The 27,082-nt window shown below is 45.0% G+C and overlaps 1 protein-coding gene across 1 annotated transcript; it reads right to left on the bottom strand.

Moving 5' to 3' along the window:
- Positions 1-5,379: 5,379 nt before the first annotated feature.
- Positions 5,380-11,595, bottom strand: dlb (deltaB). The gene is made up of 7 exons (XM_029700043.1): positions 11,346-11,595; positions 11,005-11,244; positions 10,837-10,894; positions 10,467-10,724; positions 8,949-9,310; positions 8,414-8,630; positions 5,380-7,163 (listed from the first exon to the last, which is right to left on the bottom strand). Exons 1-7 carry the CDS (start codon positions 11,394-11,396, stop codon positions 6,442-6,444), a joined length of 1,908 nt encoding a protein of 635 aa, XP_029555903.1. The 5' UTR covers positions 11,397-11,595; the 3' UTR covers positions 5,380-6,441.
- Positions 11,596-27,082: the final 15,487 nt, after the last annotated feature.

The raw sequence follows: 27,082 nt of genomic DNA, 5'->3' as shown, positions 1-27,082 counted from the left end.
GGGTATGCATGGGTGTCCAAGCTGTGTGCCAGTAGTTTAGACAGACAGCTCGGTGCATTCAACATGTCAATACCTCTCAAAAATAAAATAAGTGATGAAGTCAATCTCTCCTCCACTTTCAGCCATGCATATTATTAATATTAGCTCTCTGTGTACATCCAAGGGCCAGCTGTGCTACCCTGTTCTGAGCCAATTGCAATTTTCCTAAGTCCTTTATTGTGGCACCTGACCACACGACTGAACATTAGTCCAGGTGCGACAAAACTAGGGCCTGTAGGACCTGCCTTGTTGATAGTGTTGTTAAGGCAGAGCATCGCTTTATTATAGACAGACTTCTCCCCATCTTAGCTACTACTGCATCAATATGTTTGGACCATGACAATTTACCATCTAGTGTTACTCCAAGCAGTTTAGTCAACTCAACTTGCTCAATTTCCACATTATTTATTACAAGATTTAGTTGAGCTTTAGGGTTTAGTGAGTGTTTTGTGCCAAATACAATGCTTTTAGTTTAAAAAATATTTAGGGATAACTTATTCCTTGCCACCCACTCTGAAACTAACTGCAGCTCTTTGTTGAGTGTTGTAGTCATTTCAGTCGCTGTAGTAGCTGACGTGTATAGTGTTGAGTCATCCGCATACATTGACACTCTGGCTTTACTCAAAGTCAGTGGCATGTCGTTAGTAGCTCAGTTGGTAGAGCATGGTGTTTGCAACGCCAGGGTTGTGGGTTCGTTTCCCACGGGGGACCAGTACGGAAAGAAATGTATGCATTCACTACTGTAAGTCGCTCTGGATAAGAGCGTCTGCTAAATGACTAAAATGTAAATGTAAAAATTGAAAAAAACAAGGGACCTAAACAGCTACCCTGGGGAATTCCTGATTCTAACTGGATTATATTTGATAGGCTTCCATTAAAGAACACCCTCTGTGTTCTGTTAGACAAGTAACTGTTTAACCACATTATAGCAGGGTGTGTAAAGCCATGACACACAAGTTTTTCCAGCAGCAGACTATGATCGATAATGTCAAAAGCTGCACTGAAGTCTAACAAGACAGCCCCCACAATCATTTTATCATCAATTTCTCTCAGCCAATCATCAGTCATTTGTGTAAGGGCTGTGCTTGTTGAGTGTTAATGCTGAAATTCTGTTGTCAATTGTGTTTACTGTGGAATAGCATTGTATCTGGTCAAACACCATTTCTTCCAGAAGTTTACTAAGGGTTGGTAACAGGCTGATTGGTCGGCTATTTGAGCCAGAAAAGGAGGCTTTACTATTCTCGGGTAGCGGAATGACTTTAGCTTCCCTCCAGGCCTGAGGTCACACGCTCTCAAGTAGGTTTAAATTGAAGATGTGGCAAATAGGAGTGGCAATATCGTCTGCTATTATCCTCAGTCATTTTCCAACCAGATTGTCAGACCCCGGTGGCTTGTCATTGTTGATAGACAACAATAATTTTGTCACCTCTTCTACACTGACTTTACGGAATTCAAAAGTACAATTCATGTCTTTCATAATTTGGTCCGATATACTTGGATGTGTAGTGTCAGTGTTTGTTGCTGGCATGTCATCCCTAAGTTTGCTTATCTTGCCAATGAAAAGTAATTAAAGTAGTTTGCCATATCAGTGGGCTTTGTGATGAATGAGCCATCTGATTCAATGAATGAAGGAGCCGAGTTGACTTTTTTTCTCAAAATTTCATTTAAGGTGCCCCAAAGCCTTTTACTATCATTCATCTTTGTTTCATATTGTAGTTTCTTTTTCTTTCGTTTAGACACATGATTTCTTAATTTGCAGTATGTTTGCCAATCAGTTGGGCTGGCAAACTTAATTGCCATACCTTTTGCCTCATCCCTCTCAACCATATAATTTTTCAATTCCTCATCAATCCAAGGGGATTTAACAGTTTTTACAGTAATTTTCTTGCTTATTAGTAACTGGAATAAGTTGTTTCATAAAGGGGTCAAGTGCAGCGTCTGGTTGCTCCTCATTACACACCACAGACCAGCAAATATTCTTTACATCATCAACTTATGAATCACAACAAAACTTCTTGTATGACCTCTTATACACTATATTAGGCCCAACCTTTGGAACTTTGTTTTTCCTAGATATGGCTACTATCTTGTGATCACTACATCCTATGGATTTGGATACTGCTTTAAAGCAAATATCTGCAGCGTTAGTAAAGATGTGATCAATACATGTTGATGATTTAATTCCTGTGCTGTTTGTGACTACCCTGGTAGGTTGACTGAGTGTTTTCCTGAGTGGGCAGCTTGATGATAGCCAGTCAATATTTAAATCACCCAGAAAATATACTTCTCTGTTGATATCACATACATTATCATGCATTTCACACATATATTATCCAGATACTGACTGTTAGCACTTGATGGTCTATGGCAGCTTCCCACAAGAATGGGCTTTAGGTGAGGGAGATGAACCTGTAGCCATATTACTTCAACAGTATTTAACATTAGATCGTCTCTAAGCTTTACAGGAATGTGGTTCTGAATATAGACCGCAACACCGCCTCCGTTGGCATTTCTGTCTTTTCGGTAGATGTTATAACCATGTTATAACCATGTATTGCTACCATTGTATCAAAGGTATTATCTAAGTGAGTTTCAGAGATAGTCAGAATATGAATGTCATCTGTTACAAGCAAGTTATTGACTTCATGGACCTTGTTTCTTAGGCTACATATGTTAATATGGGCTGTTTTTAGCACTTTTCTGGGTCGCTTGATTGTTTTTAAAGCTTCTGGGAAGCTTATCAGAGGTAGACTTACTCATGTTATTTACATTGGAGCTGATTATGCAGTTCACCCTGCACTAAGTGGTCTTCCAACTATTGCACACCGCCTCAGTGCTAACAGTGTAACTCTGGGTTATAGGCTCATGATTACTGCTTACAATAGTTGTTGGATAAACAGATGTATTCGGTGCAATTAGGGGTACATTACTTACATTGTGTTTGCCAATGCCCCTAAGATCATGTACATTTGATGCAGCATTATGAAGACTCATTGTCACAATGGTAGGGATTAACTGAGCTGGTCTTGGATCAGTTACCAGTCATTGTTTCAACGCATCCTTGAAATGCGTGGACAGAGTCCAGGGTCCAAGATGATTTGGATGGACTCCGTCATTCCTGTAGAGTATCTTCTGTTTACAGAAGTTGTCAAAGTTATCAATAAAAGTGACTCCAGCAGAGCTACAGTACTGGACCTGAAATTATTGACTGTTTTTTGGAGTCTTTTAATGCTAAAATCAGTTCTTTAAAATCCATTTTCAAATGTTCCGGAGCTAGCCCTCCTGATGTCGTTTGACACCAAATGGACTACGACAGTGTCAGCTCCCGGCATCTGTGGTAGAACAGTCGGAAGCAGCATTGTTATGTCCTGTAATCGTGCTCCTGGGTCGCACAGGGTTCTTGCCTTTGGGACCGAGATGTTTCTCACTATAGACCTGCCTATAATGACAGCTGGTGATGTTGAATGGGCCGGTTCTCTCAGGCAGCCTCACGGTCTGGTGAGGCTGGGAGCTCCGAGGATCTGAACCCGAGGTAGAAGCCACCAGAGAGGGTGACAGAGCAAAGGACGAAGACGCAGGTACCTCTGGATCCGATCATGATTGGGAAGCCACAAAGGATGAAGGCCTCAGGAATCTCTGAATCCAGGGCAGCAAAGCTGTTTCTGGTCTGTGTCAGTTCCAGGCTCAACATCTCCATGGAGACCCCCGTTGCCAGAGGACGACTTCTTTGACTTCCATGGCAATTGACGTACCTCCATGGCTGGTTGGTTGGGTCGAGATCAGCTCTGTTCTCCAGGGAAGTGGGAGACCCCATCGGGGTAGGAACCCTGCCTAGCACTGGCCAGTCGGCTGTGGAGAGCCGACATGGTGGTTCAACTTCCACCAGACCAGAGCGGCGTCCGGCTACTGGGGTGGAAGAAAAATAAAAAGTAGGTGGGCGTGGGTTCCCCAGTAGCATATGTAGGTTTGCTACTTGCTTGCTAAGAGTAGCTACTTCGCTCCTGTAGTCCTCCGCAAGCAAGCAGTTGCTACATTGAAAGTCAGCGTGGTCCACATTGTCCCAGAACAAAGCAAAGTAAACACAGCTCCTGCAACGCTGGAAACATTCAAAAGCGGCCTCCATTTGAGACCGCCGAGCCAGCTAGGCTAGCTGGGCTTTCGCATCTCTTCCCCTATACGGAATCTGGCAGGTTCCCAGGACAGATAGCAGCGCTCACAGCAATTTAGCCCAACAGAGCCGCAGGATTCAAAATAAAATAAAAGTATATAAAAACACTCAGCTTTTAAACCGAGGTCTTTAGTTCAGGTTTCAGCTTTCGACAGGTTTCAGTTTCAGCGTTCAACAACAACAAACATACGTCGCGCTCTGATTCATCACTCCAGAGAGAGCGTTTCCACTGCTCCAGAGTCCAATGTCGGCGAGCTTTACACCACTGTGTGCGGCTGCTTGACCATGGAAACCATTTCATGAAGCTCCCGAACAGTTCTTGTGCTGACGTTGCTTCCAGAGGCAGTTTGGAACACGATTTATACGCGCTTCAGCACTGGGTGTTCCCGTTCTGTGAGCTTGTGTGGCCTTCCCCTTCGCGACTGAGCTGTTGTTGCTCCTAGATGTTTCCACTTCACAATAACAGCACTTACAGTTGACCGGGGCAGCTCTAGCAGGGCAGAAATGTAATGAACTGACTTGTTGGAAAGGTGGCATCCTATGACGGTGCCACATTGAAAGTCACTGAGCTCTTCAGTAAGGCAATTATACTGCCAATGTTTCTCTATGGAGATTGCATGGCTGTGTGTTAGATTTTATACACTTGTCAGCAACGGGTGTGACTGAAATAGCCAAATCCACTAATTTTAAGAGGTGTCCACATACTTTTGTATATATAGTGTACACAAAATATATATATATATATATATATATATATATATATATATTTATTTTTTTTGCCTCAGGGCAATGTTGTGCGGTTAGGTTACTTTACAGGGCAATATCATGCTAAATGGAAGACATGTAAAATGATGGCCTTGGTCAATGTTTTTGCCAACATATCCACTAACATTCACAGGCAAATGGACACAGGGACATTCTATGGGTGAAAGTAGCCTAATGGAGCAGTTAGGATCATACCCTCTGATAGTGAGGACAGCAAGGAAGAATGGGGCCACAGATTCAGGTTTGAGAGGCGGTGAAATACTAGTTCATGCCCAATTTGTATTTTCTTATGAAAATAGCGCTTGTTTCTACTATATTGTCTTACGTAAACCCCTATGAAAACCATTTTAACTGAATAACATTTAATCCTATATCATATGGCCAACGTACTGTATGTTGATAATCGATGATGATTTTATAGTCTTTATTCAACACATTACAAACACAACAACAAAAGAACAGAGCAAATGCCAGACAAAACATAAACTTTGGCATGAACATAAAATTACACTGGCTGTTCTTCAGAAACAACAATACTTATGTCATGATCTGTGTATCAAAGTTACATGTTCATTGATTTCAGGTCATAAATCAATTTTGTGTTTCTTCCTGGAGTATTCATGGGCTATTTAGAATACACAGCAACACACAAAGATGCAGAACATCCATTACAAGTTGTTCATTTAGGATCACATAAATATATCTCTGGATTTGTGGCAAAAAAGGTGAAGATTTGACAAACATTTTACACATAATAAATAAATAACAAATAAAATGATGGTATACCGACTGATGTATGTACTACTGTATGTTAGAAGAAATCACAGTACATTTTCAATGAAAAAAAAAAAAGTTTTATCTTTTGGAATTGCTCAAATGAGTTCTGGTGAAATGTGCAAACAATCAAAAACACAGTTAAGTCAATCCAGAAAATATATCTTCTCCTTGAAGGTCATTGATAAGTCTTTATTGTGCACTGGTCTTCCAAAAACATACAGGTCAGAGAATTAGGTCTTCCTGTATTTGGTTTAAATGGTTCTTCGAGTCATTTGGTGAATATGACTGTGTTGCAGCAAGGGAAATGATAGGTCAGTGTCCAACGTAAGTGGTCATGTGGTATTGGTAGTCGTCTCTTTGGGTTATTTGACGTGGAAGACCTTTCTCTGAGGAGATTTCCTAAAGTTCCCGAACTTCAAGAGGTCACTTACTGTTGTTCTTCATGATGAGAGGTTGTTTTCCAACATGTTTTTTTCTTTGTTTGTTTAAATTTGCAACGTAAAAATTATGACAGGAATCCAACCATTCGTAGCATTTGTCCTTTTCTTCATTCACTTATCATTTCATAAAAAGAGAAAAAAAGAAGTGCTAACGATCCCGTTCTTCCTCCCCATTCCTGTCCCACCCTCCTTACCCAGGTGCGTGGCTGTCCTGTATCCTCTTTCTGTCCTTCTTGAGTCCAGACCAGTGGCTCATCTTAGCCCAGCCCCACTCTCCCCCCTCCAGAGGTAGTCCTGTCCAGGGGAAAGAGAATGGTGCTCCCCCCCAAGTCCCCGGCCTGTCCTGTCATCTGGGGGGCTTAGCGATACGAGCGATGCCAAGCTGAGGCGCGGGTCGCTATTGCTGATCTTGAACAGGCCACTGGGCCCCAGGAAAGCCTCTCTCTCGCAGGGGAAATGGTTGATCACCGTCTCCAGGTCGTTAAACACCGCTGTGTCGCTCAGTTGCTTCCTACTACGCAGCCGGTGCCGCCGCAGCACCACGATGCCCGCCGCTAGGCCAAGGGCAAGTAACGCCAGGATGCAAGAGGCGGTGAGGGTGGCGGAGGAAGGCTTATTTGTCAGTCGGGAGGCGGGCTGGAAGCTGAGCTGCAGCGTGAACTCACAGCTAGGTCCCATGAAACCTGTCGGACACTGACACACAGGACCCGTGAAGTGGGTGAAGCAGGTGCCACCATTCTGGCAGGGCTGGGCGCTGGCACCGCGGCCACAGGCGTCCGAACGCACACTGCAGTTCTTGCCGGCGTAGCCCAACGTGCACGAGCATGTGTAGTCGTCCACGCTGTCCTGGCAGGTGCCAGCATTCTGGCAGGGTACTGAGGCACAGTCGTCGATGTTGATCTGGCAGTTGGCACCGGTAAACCCGGAGCGGCAGCGGCATAGCACGCTCTGACCCAGGTCTAGACACTCACCACCTATAAGACAACATATGACACGGCTCCACTTAGTGCACTGCAGCCTACCACATTCTGAAGTAGTACAAGATGGGGTACATGGGATATCACGCAGTTGCCACTTAAGTCTTCATGGCGTCTGTCTTTATCAAAATAACATGATTCTGTCAACAGACTGGGATGCGATGACTAACGAGGAACTTTTGTTCCCATGTCACTAATCATTTGGACAAATCACAATTTCGCAGGTGCTCGCATCTTTCAAATTTCAGAAGGGGACATTTGGGGACATTTGGCCCATAGACTTTCCCCGAACATGCTGAGAGGGAGTTGAGCTTACGCTCCTCGCTCTGGTATCTTTTTAACACATCTCCCCCCAGAACTTAATCAACCATATGATGCAATTACACAAGATTTTAGTTCTGTGTTTCCGATAATAAATATTTTATTGACTTTCTCCAGGAAGATGTGCTTAGGCTGTGTGCATTGATATACTTTGCAAACATGTATTCATTCATTGTTCAACGAGCCAAGTCCAGTACTTCATTAGCAAGTACTACCAGCAGGTGCATACTTGAACCAATAAAGGTCATCAGAACCAAGACAAGCTCCTCTCCATCCACTTTCACCTGCTTCCACATTTATTTGGAGCAGATGAACTGTTTTAAGTTCCTGTTCCTAACCATCTCGTCCAATTTGACATGGTCAGCCAACACAAGTGCCTCTATTTCCTGAGGCGACTGAGGAAGTTTGGCATGAGCACAGGCACTCTAGTCAACTTCTACGGAGTCACGGTAGAGAGCATCCTGGCTGGATCCATCACCGTGTGGTATGGTAAACCAACACAAGACACAAAAGGCTTCAGAGGGTAGTGTTCAATGCAGAGAGAATCATTGGCACTACCCTCCCCTCCATCGAGGCCATCTATGCCGACAGATTCCGCACTAGAGCCCAAAAGACAGTGTGGTACCCCAGCCACACAATGCTCAATGCTCACTTGGTGGTCAAGAGAGCATTGTCGAAATCAAAACCCAACCCTCAAGTGAGTCATGACGAACTCACTTACAAAACTTTGTTTTGGACAAGACTGACTTTATGAACAAAATTATACTATTCACACTTTGTAGTCAATTTTGACACTGGAATAAATGTTTCTGAATAACATCGATGCCACAGGCTTTTTTCCAGATAAGTTGTTTATTGCCTTCAGTTGCACTTTAATACTTGCAAATGTAAAAAACTTGAACTTGATACAATACAGTCAGACTCACCATTCAGACAGGGGCTGTTGCTGCAGCGGTCCAGTTTCTTCTCGCAGTTGGAGCCGGTGTATGTGGGAGGGCAACGGCAGGTATAGCCCCCCGTTAGCGTCTCCATGCAGGTGCCCCCGTTGAAGCAAGGCCCGTCAGCACACGTCATGGCAATGATCTCACAGTTCTTCCCATAGAAGCCCTGGGGGCAGGTGCACGAGTAGTCGTTCTCCAGGTCCTAAAGAGAGAGAGTATTGTTGTTAGAGAGACACCTAGACTGGGCTTTGGCTTTTTACAATCCATAGATGATCCATGATTACTGATCATGTTTCTGACATTGTCTTATTTTAACATATTTATTACTAGAATGTGTTTGTTACACTGTGTTTGTGTCAAGGATACATTTCCATTTTACCCTCAAATGGACAATTAAGTTGAAATAAAAAATTAAAACATGGCATTCCAAGTTAATTAAAATAAGTTTGTTTAACACAATTAAATTAAACTAGCCAATATTGAACAACGCCTATTTCCTGCAAGCAGAAATATTACTCACATTGCAGCTGCCTCCGTTCTTGCAGGGGTTGCTGTCACACTCGTTGGTCTCCAGCTCACAGTTGGTGCCGCTGTAGCCCGGGCGGCAGGTACAGGTGTAGCTGCCCTGGCCTGTGTTGGTGCAGGTGGCATCGTTGGCACATGGCCGGTGGTTGGTGCAGTAGTTGAGGTCCTGGTCACAGAAGAGGCCGCCCCAACCCTCCTTGCAGTCACACTGCCATGGCTGGCCGCAGGTGCCATGGAGGCAGCCTGGGTAACGCACACACTCATTGCATGAGGGCCCCTGCCAGCCCATCCTGCACTTGCAGTCCCCAGGGGCCTCGCAGTAGCCGTGCCTCTCGCTGCAGTCCGCCGAGCAGATGGCTGGAGGAAGGAGGGGAGAAATGGGAGGGTGATTACAATGAATGGGCAGATTGGGCACCCCCCCCTGCGCTTTACATCACAGAACATACACACACACACACACACACAGACACCCAACCCTGTCTGCTCCCCCCCAGCCCCGTCTCAGACTTCAACTGTTTAAGTATTAAACCAAGCAGCTGGTGAGCACACAACCGCAGGAACAAAAGCCAGATCTTTCTTTTCTCCCTCTGCCTCACGCACACCCGCAACACACAGACACACAGCATCTCCAACATGTGTCCCTGGCAGTCACGGTTCTTTCTCCCTTTGTTACAGGGGAACAAAAGGCAGATTGAACGCCACAAGCATTCGAACTCCACAAGCAATCAGCAGTTAAAACAATAACAAAGCTACTCCCTACTACTGTTTCACCAAAATGGAGCACTCTCAAATCCGTAGACAGAGCTATAAATGCAAGGACTGACCATCCATGGTATTAAAATTATAGGTTTAATTTTTTTAGGCTATACAGTGTTTGTTTACATTTACTTTGTTTGCAAACATTGGAGTAAAACAAAGGTGATATTTTGGTTTCAGAGGGATACGACAGTTGATCTAAGCTCATGGGGCATTTCTAAGTTATATTCTTCAAGAATCAATAGGTACAAAATTGATGTAGTTACTGCAGATTGCCCCTTTAAGACTCCTGCAATTATGCCTGTCTAAAATAGTAGAATGGCTGGTTAAAGGATTAAAGGGAAATCATTTAGGGAGACGTAATCTTAATTTAGAAATAACTTGACACAAACATTTTCATAAAACATGGGTGAATTAAAGTGTTGCACATGCTTCATTGTTGGTGTGATTGTGTAGGCCTATATGTAATAATTATTGTGATTAGGCCTGTATGTAATAATTATTGTCACCAATCATTCAGGTCTAAATGCTGCCTATATGCTGTCCCTGTGATACCTTTAAAAAGTATTAATTGTGTTTTCACCAAGGAGAATGCCAATTCTAACATTAGCCTCATTGATCAATTAATAATTGCGTGCACTGTGCAGTCTACCCACAATAGGCCTGTACAGTGCAGTCCGTCCAAACTGGTTGACAGCATCTGAGTCTGGACAGTAACGTAGCCTAAAGTCATTGACGTTTACTCGATTGTACTTACGATCAGAACAGTAGTTGCCCTTCCAGCCCTCCAGACAGTGTTTGTTCCCCTCCTCGTCACAGGTGTAGTGGCCCAGAGCGTCGTCGCGGGGTCTGCAGTACTCCGCGCAGCTGTCGCCAAAGTAGTACTCGTCACAGAATACGTGGTAGGAGTAGCGCAGCTCGCTCTGCTCTCCGAAGTGGACGTCTTGAGACCAGTCCTCGCCGATGGCCAGTCTTCTTCTGGTTGCCAAGCGGCTGACAAGGTTGTTTTGGTTGTCTGAAATATACAATAACATTTGTATTTTAGTAGCCTATTGTCATATTGAATGTTTGAACTTAGGTAGGCTGTTAAGACAGGCTATAATATGTCTACTGCAACAACACCTTACCTGTGTATTCTGTAGGGGTTTCTGCGTTCCATGCTTCAATTATCAGCGAAAATGTTCCCTGGAATAGAGGTAAATCCTGGGTTAAAGTTTACGCAATAATGATATACAGTAACATAATTTGTATTTCCTTGTCTAACATTTAATATTTATGTATAAACGGTTATTTACCGGCCACTTGAAATGGAACGGTATTCTAATTGGAGCGCTGCTGGAAATCGAGGTCTGATCTGCGCGGATGACGTTGGTGTGTCCGGTTCCAAACGTGCACGGTGGCTCCGCATGAATAACGTCCTCCGAGTGTTTTAGACAAATTCGGAAAAATATGTGGCAGTCTCTATGCCTTCTGCATATGCGGTGGGCAGTGTTGAACGAATGGACTTTCAGCTCGAACACACCTGAGGACGATACCTGCCAAGAGAAGAACGAATTGGACATTAGAAATCATATTTAAGCCGTGTGTAAAGCAAGGCAATATTGAATGGTTCCTTATTGTTACCTTTCGTACTTACCACTTGCATTACAACCAAAGCCAAGACACATCTAAAAGGTAGTGAGGCCATTTATGGCAGTTGTTTGGTTGGTAGCTATACAACAATCCGCAGGTGTATACATTCGTTGTGTCCAATAGAAGTGACACGCGCTTATTCCCAAAAAATCAAATGGCTAAAGCTGTAGAAAAATATCCTTGCAGTCACACCATAAAATAAGTGTGAAAAGGCATAAAAAAGTCCTCGCTCTTTCCTTTTCCCTGGTCGTGGTTTTCACTTGTTTTGGTTCTGGTGCTTAATGAGATTGATTGGGTTTTATACCCCTGATGCGCCCCCTTCACGCGTTAGGAGGCGGGACAGGGGAAGACCCAAGGGACAACCAGTAGATGTGGGATGCGTGTGGATTTGGTGCTGATTAAATTTGTCAGCAAAATGTGAAGGCACAAGGCCTATACTTCGACCATAATCATATTTAAAGTGTGATTGGACCAAGACGATTTTTATACAGTAATACGAATAGCCAAATGTCCACTAATTTGGAGATATGTGGGCTAGCTAGCCTATGGAAATAATATGACACCTGCATCTAAAACGGCATGTTTAGACCTACATATTTAATTATTCAACTTCTATCAGACATAAAAAAATACCAAATTGGAAACATGTAAAGAGAAAGTTGTTAATTTAAGAACTTTAGCCAACCGGTATTAAATAAATGGTTTATTAATTGATAGACAGTATCACCTGACGGACTAGGCTACATTTGTGGTTATAGGTGGTTATAACCTATTATTTGATACAGCCTATATACTTAGGCTTATAATTTATATTCCAAATAAGTTCACAAAACGTTGGCATTATAATTCATTGCCCTTATTGTTTTTTTGGTAGGCTAAATATCGATCTGAAGGCAGTAGGGAAGAATTGCATGGTCTGCCCTTTCTTCAGACCCAAAATAATTGCTCAGACGCGTGCTAGCCGACAAAAGCAGACAGGTTACGGATAAGACCTTTCATTGTGCGCCTCGGGGATATTCGGGGGTCTATTGTTAAGTGGTTGAATTGGGGAGGGCACTCGCGCTAGAGTTTTGGATATCATGGCAGTTGCCTTTGTGTGAACTCCATGCGAACAGCTGTATGGTAATCAATGGCACATGGTCTACGGTGCAGTGTCCCCACACACTATTGTTTTCTCGAACCATCCTTCCCAACTGCGCACTACTTTCTTAATGCATATTGATTTAGGGGGCACCAACAGTGGTATTTCCAGCATCTGTCGTGCATGGGCCTTTTGCCAGTATAGCCTATAGGCCTACATCATTCTTTCATAAACTGTATTAGGGGGGTGAACGATTCAAATGCATACCACAGGCTATTAATAATGATCATCTGCCCAATAGCGTCTATTAACATTGGACATTTGCAAAATATTGAGTGGCAGTAGCCTGCCGCTGGTCAAAAACAGGTTGAATCAATGTAATTTCAACAAAACAATTAAATGTGATGATGTTCAATCAGCGTGGAAACTGATTTAGCAAAAAGTCATCAAAGTAAGGGAATTACGTATTTTTGTCATGCAACTTTTAACTTAAATCCAATGACAGGGTGGCATTTTTTGGTTGATTTCACGTTGTTTGACATCTCAACCAAATAAAATAAAAAAAACTGACGTCTGTGCCCAGTGGGCTAGTTTAGCTATACGTTACTTCAGACCATGCACTTCAATAACCTTAATATTCAAACAGTTACTATGGGATGTTGGACTATATAGTCAATTTAACTATTAGCCTACTATATAATCTCCTACCAATAATATGGGTAGCCGAGTGCGTTTTATACAGAGAATAGATTCATTATTTGTTCTTATAAATTGCGCAGAGATGTTGAAGTAACCAGTTTATTGAGAACAAACCCTTCTTTCAAGCAGAGTCATAAAAATTGCTTCACTCCAAAGTGTGTGTGTGTGATTTAGAGGGGGAAGGGCCACTGCTGTTCGCTCGTACATTAATATTCTAACGAGCGAGGGGCGCGTGGCGGCAATGAACCACACATTATCCCTGGCACACTTCTATGCTAAAACACTAATTCACGTCAAACCGTGAAGTTGGGGACAGATCAATCAACAGATGTAGCATAATGAAAGGAGTCCTCAACGGCATAGAAATATAAAGAAATGTTCAACAGAAATAAATATTAAAAGCTTAAAAAAGGTCTTTTGTCGCTCAGTTGGTAGAGCATGGGACTTGCAACGCCAGGATAGTGGGTTCGATTCCCGGCCCGTAAAATGTATGCACGCATGACTAATTCGCTTTGAATAAAAGCGTCTGCTAAATGGTATTCACTGAGTGTACAAAACATTAGGAAGACCTTGGGTTAAATGCGGAAGACATATTTCAGTTGAAGGCGTTCAGTTGTACAACTGACTAGGTATCCTCCTTTCAAATAAAATGTTATTGATCACATACACATGGTTAGCAGATGTTATTGCGAGTGTAGCGAAATGCTTATGGTTCTAGATCTGACAGTGCAGCAGTATCTAACAGGTCATCTCTAACAATTCCACAACAAAACCTAATATCTAACAAATTCCACAACAAAACTTAATACACACAATCAAGTAAAGTAATGGGATAAGAATATATAAATATAAAATATATGGATGAGCAGTGACAGAGCGGCTCAGATGCAATATATAGTGTAGGATACAGTATATACATGAGATAAGTAATGGAGATATGTACACATTCTTGAAGTGGTATTATTAAAGTGACTAGTGTTCCATTTATTAAAGTGGCCAATGATATCAAGTCTGTAGGTAGGCAGCCACCTCTCTGTGCTAGTGATGGCTGTTTAACAATCTGATGGCCTTGAGATAGAAGCTGTTTTTCAATCTCTCTGTCCCAGCTTTGATGCACCTGTACTGACCTCGCCTTCTGGATGGAAGCGGGGTGAACAGCCAGTGGCTCAGGTGGTTATGTTCCTTGATTATCTTTTTTGCTTTCCTGTGACATCGGGTGTTGTAGATGTCCTGGAGGGCAGGTAGTTTGCCCCCGGTGATGCGTTGTGCAGACCACACCTGACACCAGTCCCTCCTGCAGCAAAGCAACCCCACAACATGATTCTGCCACCCCCATGCTTCACGGTTGGGATTGTGTTCTTCGGCTTGCAAGCCTCCCCCTTTTTCCTCCAAACATAACGATGGCCATTATGGCCAAACAGTTCTATTTTTGTTTCATCAGACCAGAGGACATTTCTCCAAAAAGTACGATCTTTGTCCCCATGTGCAGTTGCAAACCGTAGTCTGGCTTTTCTTTGGCGGTTTTGGAGCAGTGGCTTCTTTCTTGCTGAGCAGCCTATCAGGTTATGTCGATATAGGACTTGTTTTACTGTGGATATAGATACTTTTGTACCTGTTTCCTCCAGGGTCTTCACAATGTCCTTTACGGTTGTTCTGGGATTGATTTGCACTTTTCACACCAAAATACGTTAATCTCTAGGAGACAGAACGCGTCTCCTTCCTGAGTGGTATGACGGCTGCGTGGTCCCATGGTGTTTATAGATTGTACTATTGTTTGTACAGATGAACATGGTACCTTCAGGCGATTGGAAATTGCTCCCAAAGATGAACCAGACTTGTGGAGGTCTACAATTTCTTTTTCTGAGGTCTTGGCTGATTTATTTTTGACTTTCCCATGATGTCAAGCAAAGAGGCACTGAGTTTGAAGGTAGGCCTTGAAATACATCCACAGGTACACCTCCAATTGACTCAAATGATGTCAATTAGCCTATCAGAAGCTTCTCAAGCCATGACATCATTTTCTGGAATTTTCCAAGCTATTTAAAGGCACAGTCAACTTAGTGTATGTAAGCTTCTGACCCACTGGAATTGTGATACAGTGAATTATAAGTCAAATAATCTGTCTGTAAACAGTTGTTGGAAAAATTACTTGTGTCATGCACAAAGTAGATGTCCTAACCGACTTGCCAAAACTATAGTTTGTGAACAAGAAATTTGTGGAGTGGTTGAAAAACTAGTTTTAATGACTCCAACCTAAGTGTATGTAAACTTCCAACTTCAACTGTACATACCCCAACCAGAAGCCATGGATTACAGGCAACATCTGCTAAAGGGTAGAGCTGCCACTTTCAAGGAGCGGGACTCTAACCCAGAAGCTTATAAGAAACCCCGCTATGCCCTCCGACGGACCATCAAACAGTCAAAGCATCAATACAGGACTAGCAAAAGGAATGATCTAATCGTACTACACCAGCACCAACGCTCGTTGGATGTGGCAGGGCTTGCAAACTATTACAGACTACAAAGGGAAGCACAGCCAAGAGCTGCCCAGTGACACAAGCCTACCCGACAAGCTAAATTACTTCTATGCAAGTAACACTGAAATATGCATGAGAGCATCAGCTGTTCCGGACGACTGTGTGATCCCTCTCTCCGCAGCCAATGTTTTTTTTAAATTTAATTTTACCTTTATTTAACTTAACAAGTCAGTTAAGAACAAATTCTTATTTTCAATGATGGCCTAGAAACAGTAGGTTAACTGCCTTGTTCAGGGGCAGAACGACAGATTTTTACCTTGTCAGCTTTAAACAGGTCAACATTCACAAGGCCGCAGGGCCAGACGGATTACCAGGACCTATACTCCGAGCATGCGCTGATCAACTGGCAAGTGTCTTCACTAACATTTTCAACCTTTCCCAATCGGTGTGTAATACCAACATGTTTCAAGCAGACCACCATAGTCCCTGTGCCTAAGAACACCAAGGTAACCTGCCTAAATGACTACGGACCCGTAGCACTCACGTCTGTAGCCATGAAGTGCTTTGAAAGGCTGGTCATGGCTCACATCAACACCATTATCCCAGAAACCCTAGACCCACTCCAATTTGCATACCGCCCCAACAGATCCACAGATGATGCAATCTCTATTGCACTCCACACTGCCCTTTCACACCTGGACAAAAGGAACACCTATGTGAAAATGCTATTCATTGACTACAGCTCAAGCTCAACACCATAGTGCCCTCAAAGCTCATCACTAAGCTAAGGACCCTGGGACTAAACACCTCCCTCTGCAACTGGATCCTGACGGGCCACTCCCCAGGTGGTAAGGGTAGGTAACAACACATCCTCCACGCTGATCTTCAACACGGGGGCCCCTCAGGGGTGCGTGCTCAATCCTCTCCTGTACTCCCTGTTCACTCCTGACTGCACGGCCAGGCACGACTCCAACACCATCATTAAGTTTGCCGATGACACAAAAGTGCTAGGCCTGATCCCCGACAACGACGGGACAGCCTATTGGAAGGGGGTCAGAGGCCTGACCGTGTGGTGCAAGAACAACAACCTCTCCCTCAAAGTGATGAAGACAAAGGAGATAATTGTGGACTACAGGAAAAGGAGGACTGAGAACACCCCCATTCTTGACATCCACATAATCAACAAACTATCATGGTCCAAGCACACCAAGACAGTTGTGAAGAGGGCACGACAAAACCTATTCCCCCTCAGGAAACTGAAAAGATTTGGCATGGGTCCTCAGATCCTCAAAAGGTTGTACAGCTGCACCATCGAGAGCATCCTGTTGGGTTGCATCACTGCCTGGTATGGCACCTACTCGTCCTCCGACTGCAAGGCACTACAGAGGGTAGTTCGTACGGCCCAGTACATCACTGGGGCCAAGCTTCCTGCCATCCAGGATCTCTATACCAGGCGGTGTCAGAGGAAGGCCCTAAATTGTCAAAAAGACTCCAACCACCCTAGTCATAGACTGTTCTCTCTGCTACCGCACAGCAAGCAGTACCGGAGTACCGAAGTCTTGGTCCAAGAGGCTTCTACCCCCAAGCCATAAGATTCCTGAACATCTAATCAAATGTCTACCCAGACTATTAGCATTACCCCCCCCCCCCCTTCCCCCGCCCCCCACTTTTACACTGCTGATACCCTCTTATCTATGCATAGTCACTTTAACACCTCTACCTACATGTACATATTACCTTGACTAACCGGTGCCCCCGCACATTGACTCTGTACTGGTACCCCCTGTATATAGCCTCGCTATTGTTATTTTACTGCTGTTCTTGAATTATTTGTTACTTTTATTTATTTATTTTCTTTTTTAGGCATTTTTCTTAAAGCTGCATTGTTGGTTAAGGGCTTGTAAGTAAGCATTTCACTGTAAGGTCTACACCTGTTGTATTCGGCTTATGTGACAAATAAAATTCGATTTGATTTACACAAACTGAAGTGTATTTAACAATGACATCAATAAGGGTTCATAGCTTTCACCTGGAATAACCTGTTCAGTCTATGATATGGAAAGAGCAGGATGTGCTAATGTTTTGTACAGTACGTTTATGCCACATTTGATGGTTCTTTAATAAAGATTAGCCTCCAATGCCTTAAAACATAGCAACTACCTCCTAAAAAAGCCCCAAAACTAGTGCTGGATATTAACCAGATAAGACTAGCCTACTTTGATCTATGCTATAGATATCTGAACATCATTGATACTGAACATTGCCAATCAGCTGCATCCCTTCATGGCAGTAGTATATCCATCTGCAAATTGATTTCTTCAGCAGGATAATGCCCAATGCCACAAGGATAGGATTGTCCAGGAATGGATCCACTTACATGACAGTACATTCAGCTTACTGCAGTGGCCTGCCCAGTCACCAGATCTCAATCCAACTGAACATCTGTGGGATGAGATGGAACGAGCTATTCGGAGTAGAGATCCACTACCAGCCAACTTGACACAACTGTGGGAAGCATTATAGTCAACATGGGCCAGCATCTCTGTGGAACGCTTTTAACACCTTGCAGAGTCCTTGCCCCAATGAATTGAAGCTGTTCTGAGGGCAAAAAAGGAAGGTGTTCCTAATGTTTTGTAATTCCTGGAATACAAGTTAGGCTTCCAGTTAGTTTAACTCCAGCTTTTAATACATTACCATAACCATTTCTATATTGTTTTCTCTGGTTATTATTTCTCTGGTTATTACATAGTCCTATGATGGTTCTATTTTACTCTCTCATACCATGTTTTATAGTTACATTTTCATCATATAGTAGTAGTAGGTCAAAGAATCTTCACTCAATATCGCACTCTGTTCCCCAGTAAGTTAGCATACCTGTTGTCTTTGTATGCGGACCAATGCTGTGCATATCTATAGGTATATCTGAGAGGTCTTTGTGTCAAGGAGCAGATGGACTGTGTGCCTGGTCTCGCTCCCTCTCTGGTGCTGTTTCATTTGTATCCCCTCGAGGGGTGTGACACAAGCCTGTCATGGGGCATGGGAACCTGGGAAGAGGATTCACAGAGTTACCCCTGCCCTCCCATCAAAAGGACAAGCATCTGCCTGGTTCACAATACAGCTGCCCAGAGACCCTTTCCCTAAAGGGAGAGTTGGGGGAGAATCAGGCCAAGTTCCCCAGACCCTCAGGGGAAAAGCCAGGCTGTTGTGGCCACTACTCCTACCTCCCTACCCCCAGACTGCAGTCTGACTGTGGGACGGGACAAAAGGAGGGGTGTGGGTTGTGCTGGAGCATGTGGCTGGGTGTGGTAGGTTGTGCTCATTGATATGCTGCTCATGTGCAAGCATGTGGGATAAGTCTATGTAGGGTAAGTATGTGTGTGTCTGTGATGTTATAGCTATTTTTCATGTGTGTGTAAGGACATGGTACTTGTCTTATGATACTGTAATATGAGGTCCCTTGCGGGCCACAAACTCTTATTGCTTGGCCCAAAGACGAACACCCCAACCACAATCCCAATAACAATATCTCTATTGTCAGATATTGTAAGGCGTGTATCAACAAGGGTAATTTGTGTATTTGAGGCATGGATGTGCAAGTCTCTAGTCTTTTCATTTTGCATCTGCAATGTCCAAGAAAACAATGGCTAAATACATTGATATCCCTCCCCGTCTTTAAATATTTTTATCCTAAACTATCCGTTTCCAAAAAGTCTAAACTTCCACAGACAAATCACTTCCTGTATATAATTGTTATCATAAACAAATGCGGTGAAATACATAACATTAAATGGTTTATCTGCTTGAGGAACAGACATCAATTTTACAATGTGACTCACAATCATCTTTGTCTCATGTGGTAGCATGATGATAATTTAATACAGGACAAGCCTATAGCGAGATCTGCCAGTCTTCACTCCTACCTCCCCTCCTGTCCCTCGCTCCTCATATCCCTCCCTCTCTCCTCCTGTCCCTCGCTCCCCATATCCCTCCCTTGCTCCCCATATCCCTCCCACTCTCCTCCTGTCCCTCCCTCTCCCCATATCCCTCCCTCTATCCTCATGACCCTCGCTCCCCATATCCCTGCCTCTATCCTCCTGTCCCTCGCTTCCCATATCCCTCCCTCTATCCTCCTGTCCTGCCCTCCCTATATCCCTGCCTCTATCCTCCTGTCCCTCGCTCCTCATATCCCTCCCTCTCCTCCTGTCCCTCTCTCATCATATCCTTCCCTATTCATATCCCTCCCTCTCTCCTCCTGTCCCTCGCTCTCCCCATATCCCTGCCTCTATCCTCATGACCCTCGCTCCCCATATCCCTGCCTCTATCCTCCTGTCCCTCGCTCCTCATATCCCTCCCTCTCCTCCTGTCCCTCGCTCCTCATATCCCTCCCTCTCCTCCTGTCCCTCGCTCCTCATATCCCTCCCTCTCTCCCCATATCCCTCGCTCTCCCCATATCCCTCCCTCTCTCCTCCTGTCCCTCGCTCCCCATATCCCTCCCTCGCTCCCCATATACCCCTCCCTCGCTCCTCCTGTCTCTCGCAGGGGAGCGAGGGAGAGGAAGATGGAGGCAGGGCATATCCCTGCCTCCATCTTCCTCTCCCTCGCTCCCCATATTCCTCCCTCCTCCTGTCCCTCGCTCCTCATATCCCTCCCTCTCTCGTCCTGTCCCTCACTCCCCATATCCCTCCCTCTATCCTCCTGTCTCTCGAACCCCATATCCCTGCCTCCATCTTCCTGTCCCTTGCTCCCCATAGCCCTCCCTCTATCCTCCTGTCCCTCGCTCCCCATATCCCTCCTCCTGTCCCTTGCTCCTCATATCCCTCCCTCTCCTCCTGTCCCTCGCTCCTCATTTCCCTCCCTCTCCTCCTGTCCCTCGCTCCTCATATCTCTCCCTCTCTCCTCCTGTCCCATATCCCTACCTCGCTCACCATATCCCTCCCTCGCTCCTCCTGTCCCTCGCTCCCCATATCCCTCCCTCTATCCTCCTGTTCCTCGCTCCCCATATCCCTCCCTCGCTCGCTCCCCATATCCCTCCCTCTCTCTCTCCTCCTGTCCCTCGCTCCCCATATCCCTCCCTCTCTCTCTCTCCTGTCCCTCGCTCCCCATATCCCTCCTCCTGTCCCTTGCTCCTCATATCCCTCCCTCTCCTCCTGTCCCTCGCTCCTCATTTCCCTCCCTCTCCTCCTATCCCTCGCTCCTCATATCTCTCCCTCTCTCCTCCTGTCCCATATCCCTACCTCGCTCACCATATCCCTCCCTCGTTCCTCCTGTCCCTCGCTCCCCATATCCCTCCCTCTATCCTCCTGTTCCTCGCTCCCCATATCCCTCCCTCGCTCGCTCCCCATATCCCTCCCTCTCTCTCTCCTCCTGTCCCTCGCTCCCCATATCCCTCCCGCTCTCTCTCCTCCTGTCCCTCGCTCCTCATATCCCTCCCTCTCTCTCTCCTCCTGTCCCTCGCTCCTCATATCCCTCCCTCTCTCTCTCCTCCTGTCCCTCGCTCCCCATATCCCTCCCTCCCCTCCTCCTGTCCCTCGCTCCCCATATCCCTCCCTCTCCTCCTCCTGTCCCATATCCCTACCTCGCTCACCATATCCCTCCCTCGCTCCTCCTGTCCCTCCTGTCCCTCGCTCCCCATATCCCTCCCTCTATCCTCCTGTTCCTCGCTCCCCATATCCCTCCCTCGCTCGCTCCCCATATCCCTCCCTCTCTCTCTCTCTCTCTCTCTCCTCCTGTCCCTCGCTCCTCATATCCCTTCCTCCCCTCCTCCTGTCCCTCGCTCCCCATATCCCTCCCTCCCCTCCTCCTGTCCCTCGCTCCCCATATCCCTCCCTCTCCTCCTCCTGTCCCATATCCCTACCTCGCTCACCATATCCCTCCCTCGCTCCTCCTGTCCCTCCTGTCCCTCGCTCCCCATATCCCTCCCTCTATCCTCCTGTTCCTCGCTCCCCATATCCCTCCCTCGCTCGCTCCCCATATCCCTCCCTCTCTCTCTCTCTCTCTCTCCTCCTGTCCCTCGCTCCTCATATCCCTTCCTCCCCTCCTGTCCCTCGCTCCCCATATCCCTCCCTCCCCTCCTCCTGTCCCTCGCTCCCCATATCCCTCCCTCTCCTCCTCCTGTCCCTCGCTCCTCATATCCCTCTCCTCCTCCTGTCCCTCGCTCCTCATATCCCTCCCTCTCCTCCTCCTGTCCCTCGCTCCTCATATCCCCCCCCTCCTCCTCTCCCTCTCTCCTCATATCCTTCCCTCTACATATCCCTCCCTCTCTCCTCCTGTCCCTCGCTCTCCCCATATCCCTCCCTCTCTCCTCCTGTCCCTCGCTCCTCCTGTCCCTCGCTCCCCATATCCCTCCCTCGCTCTTCCTGTCCCTCGCTCCCCATATCCCTCCCTTTATCCTCCTGTCCCCCGCTCCCCATATCCCTTCCTCTCTCCTCCTGTCCCCCACTCCCCATATCCCTCCCTCGCCATATCCCTCCCTCACTCCTCCTGTCCCTCGCTCCTCCTGTCCCTCGCTCCCCATATCCCTCCTCATATCCCTTCCTCTCCTCCTGTCCTCGCTCCTCATATCCCTCCCTCTCCTCCTGTCCCTTGCTCCTCATATCTCTCCCTCGCTCCCCACATCCCTCCCGTCTCTCGCACCCCATATCCCTCCCACATCCCTCCCGTCTCTCGCACCCCATATCCCTCCCTCTATCCTCCTGTCCCTCGCTCCCCATATCCCTCCCTCTATCCTCCTGTCCCTCGCTCCCCATATCCCTCCTCCTGTCCCTTGCTCCTCATATCCCTCCCTCTCCTCCTGTCCCTCGCTCCTCATATCCCTGACTCTATCCTCCTGTCCCTCGCTCCCCATATCCCTCCCGTCTCTCACACCCCATATACCTCCCTCTATCCTCCTGTCCCTCGCTCCCCATATCCCTCCCTCTATCCTCCTGTCTCTCGCTCCCCATATCCCTCCCTCTATCCTCCTGTCCCTCGCTCCCCATATCCCTCCTCCTGTCCCTTGCTCCTTATATCCCTCCCTCTCCTCCTGTCCCTCGCTCCTCATATCCCTCCCTCTCCTCCTGTCCCTTGCTCCTCATATCCCTCCTCCTGTCCCTCACTCCCCATATCCCTCGCTCTCCTCCTGGAGCTACTCTGGCAGATGGGAGATGAAAGGCGGGGCAGGAACAGGTGGGAGTGAAATGAGAAGAAAGAATAGGGCAGAGGTCAACAGGGGCTAAAAGAAACGGGGGAGGGTACTTGAGGAGGAGAGATCGATCGGTCAATTTTACTTTTCTTTTGGCCTCTCTAAATCCACAACTCTTTTCACCAGATGTCAGTTAACTCTATAGCCCAGTGGCGACCTTCTTTTGAGAGGTCAACTGGAAATCTACGAGCTCACACACAATGTTGCCTTGGAATGGTAAAGTTAATGTAACATATCTTAGGTTCAGGTTGCAATGGCCCTCACCAATGTTTTTTGAATCTTCCTGTGACTATAAAGGTTGTACATTTGTTATGCCAGTGCAGACATTACCTCCCGCTGCATGTCTGACTTGGCTGAATAGGGACATCATTTAATCCCTTCATTTGAATGAGGCTGGGCCCCATAATGCTATCAGCAAGACCAGAGTAGTGAATTTTTTCAGGGAAATTGGAAGGAATTTAACATTTAGTATCATTTCTTGGCAGGAAGGAAGCGTCCATTTGGAACCCATAACATGTTCAAAGTAAATAAGTATTGAACATATTTTCTCAATCCAGTTTAGGAGAACAAGTCAAGAATCTCTGTTTCACTACTCTGATCGGATGTCTAAACAAATAGCCAGAAGAAGAGATGTAAAAAGGCTAGAATACCGATGCCAAGGTTGACAAGCTGTATTTCATCAGTGTATTGCTTTATAAACATGCCATCCAGGGACAGACATGTTTACCACTCTGGCTTGAGTTATCTTACTAAAATTAAAGGAGAAGGGATCCAACAACAGTGATGAATACAGCTGCACATTCAGAGGCCCCTGTCAGCCCCCCAGCAGACTCCCCCTCCCCTCAGCTATTAGGAATAGAAACCCCCCACCACCAAATCCTCCAGGCCGCACCATCCATACTACTCCTCCCTCCCCCCCATAAGCCAGCCCCGACAGCTGTTTACTAGCCCACTGAGACAGACAAGAGCTGTAGAACAAGGCAATGCTGTGTTAACTGCCGCTGTGTGTGTGTGTGTGGGGGGGGGGGGGGGTGGCGGCTCCTATTTCTAATAGTTAAGACTAATTGACTGACTTGAAGTTGATAATTAACTTAAGGAACAAATTACAAAAATTATTTCCAGGAATTTAGCATGAGGCCTGGTTGTTCGCCACAAAGGCAAGCTGTGAGCTAGAGTTGGATATAACAGTGAACCTGTTTATGCAGATTGCTTTTAATTGGGGCCAATGTGTGTTAAAATGCTCATGTGCATGCTGCAACATTCAGCACCATTTTGGAATTGTTTATATAGTTTCTTAATCTTTTGATGGGGTGATTGCTGAAATGAAAACCTACACTCTTGCAGAAGAGCCTACACTGCAGCTCAGGTTGCTAATTTACATTGCTACTTTGCTTCCATCTAGTGTGCAGACGATGTTATGTCATCTTCACCCCTGCCTTGACAGGCAGGCAGTGGGCCACAAAATCACATGCAACCTCTAAACAATGTATCTACTGCTTAAATACAAATCTTACGACACATTCACAACATAGAATAAGAGGTTAACTTTCTGGGTGATTTAAATATCGACTGGCCTTCATCAGGCTGCCCACTCAAGATAAAGCTTCAAACTGTAACTAGTGCCTGCAACCTGGTTCAGGTTATCAGTCAACCTACCAGGGTAGTTACAAACAGTAAAGGAATGAAATCATCAACATGTATTTATCATATCTTTACTAACGCTGCAGATATTTGCTTTAAAGCAGTATCCAAATCCATCAGATGTAGTGATCACAATATAGTAGCCATATCTAGGAAAACCAAAGTTCCAAAGACTGGGCCTAATATAGTGTATAAGAGGTCATACAATATGTTTTGTAGTGATTCCTATGTTGTTGATGTAAAGAATATTTGCTGGTCTGTGGTGTGTAATGTGGAGCAAACAGACGCTGCACTTGACACATTTATGAAATTGCTTATTCCAGTTACTAATAAGCACGCACCCATTAAGAAAATGACTTTAAAAACGTAAATCTCCATGGATTCATGAGGAATTAAAAAAAAAAAATGTATGGTTGAGATGAATGGCAAAAGGAATGGCAAATAAGTCTTGCTGCACAACCGATTGGCAAACAAACTGCAAATTGAGAAATCATGTGACTAACCTGAATAAAAAGAAGAAGAAAATACACTATGAAACAAAGATAAATGACAAAGAATGATAGTAAAAAGCTTGAGCACCTTAAATGACATTTTGGGAAAAAAGGCAAACATATTGAATCAGATGGCTCATTCATCACAGAACCAACTGATATTGCAAACTACTTTAATGATTTTTTTCATTGGCAACATTAGCAAACTGAGCCATGCCATCCCAGCAACAAATGCTGACACTACACATCCATGTATATCTGACCAAATTATGAAAGACAAGCATTGTAATTTTGTATTCCGTAAACTGAGTGTGGAAGAGGTGACAAAATTATTAGTGTCTATCAACAATGACAAGCCACCGAGGTCTAACAACTTGGATGGAAAATTACTGAGGATAATAGCGGAAGATATTGTCACTCCTATTTGCCATATTTTCAATTTAAGCCTACTAGAATGTGTGTGCCCTCAGGCTTGGAAGGAAGCAAAAGTCATTCCGCTACCCAAGAATAGTAAAGCCTACTTTACTGGCTCAAATAGCTGACTAATCAGCCAGTTACCAACCCTTAATAAACTTCTGGGGGAAAAAATGGTGTTTGACCAGATACAATGCTATTTCAAGTAAACAAATTGACAACAGAATTTCAGCATGGACACTCAACAAGCACAGCACTTACACAAATGACCGATGATTGGCTTAGAGAAGTTGATGATAAAAAGATTGTGGGGGCTGTTTTGTTAGAATTTAGTGAAGCTTTTGACATTACCGATCATAGTCTGCTGCTGGAAAAACGTATGTGTTATGGCTTTACACCCCCTGCTATAATGTGGATAAAGAGTTACCGGTCTAACAGAACACAGAGGGTGTTCTTTAATGGAAGGCTCTCCAACATAATCCAGGAACAATCAGGAATTTCCCAGGGCAGCTGTCTAGGCCCATTACTTTTTTCAATCTTTACTAATGACATGCCACACTGGTTGAGTAAAGCCAGAGTGTCTATATATGCGGATGACTCAACACTATACATGTCAGCTACTACAGCGACTGAAATGACTGCAACATTTATCAAAGAGTTGCAGTTAGTTTCAGAGTGGGTGGCAAGGAATAAGTTAGTCCTAAATATATATAAAACTAAAAGTATTGTATTTGGAACAAATCATTGACTAAAACCTAAACCTCAACTAAATCCTGTAATAAATAATGTGGAAATTGAGCAAGTTGAGATGACTAAACTGCTTGGAGTAACACTAGATGGTAAACTGTCATGGTCAAAACATATTGATACAACAGTAGCTACGATGGGGAGAAGTCTGTCCATAATAAAGTGCTGCTCTACCTTCTCAACAGCACTCTCAACAAGGCAGGTCCTAGAGGCCCTAGTTTTGTCACACCTGGACTACTGTTCTTGTGGTCAGGTGTCACATAAAAGGACTTAGGAAAGTTTCAATTGGCTCAGAACAGGGCAGCACGACTGGCCCTTGGATGTACACAGAGAGCTAATATTAATAATATGCATTTCAATCTCTCCTGGCTCAAAGTGGAGGAGAGATTGACGTCATCGCTACTTATTTTTATGAGAGGTATTGACATTTTGAATGCACCGAGCTGTCTGTTTGAACTGCAAGCGCCCAGCTCGGACATCCATGCATACCCCAAGAGGTCTTCACAGTCCCCAAGTCCAGAACAGACTATGGGAAGCGCACAGTACTACATAGAGCCATGACTACATGGAACTCTATTCACATCAAGTAACTGATGCAAGCAGTAAAATTAGATTTAAAAAACCCATAAAAATACACCTTATGAAACAGCAGGGACTATGAAGCAACACAAACATAGGCACAGACACATGCATACACACACGATAAAATGCGCACTATACACACACATACATACACATGGATTTAAGTACTGTAGATATGTGCTAGTGATGGAGTAGGGGCCTGAAGGCACACAGTGTGTTGTGAAATCTGTGAATGTATTGTGATGCGCCTTACTTTTGCTTGACCCCAGGAAGAGTAGCTGCTGAATGGGGATCCATAATAAATACAAATATAACCATAATCAATAAATGAACCAATCAATGTATTTGCGTTGGCATGCATTTAGATTTTGTACACCACTTGCCTGCAAATTCAAACACATGCCAGAGATGCCACTCCATACAGACCAG

This window comes from Salmo trutta, chromosome 19 (assembly GCF_901001165.1).
Source record: "Salmo trutta chromosome 19, fSalTru1.1, whole genome shotgun sequence".
NCBI classification, from domain to species: domain Eukaryota; kingdom Metazoa; phylum Chordata; class Actinopteri; order Salmoniformes; family Salmonidae; genus Salmo; species Salmo trutta.
The sequence above is the reverse complement of the archived record's forward strand: the minus strand, read 5'-3'. Positions and strand labels throughout refer to the sequence as shown.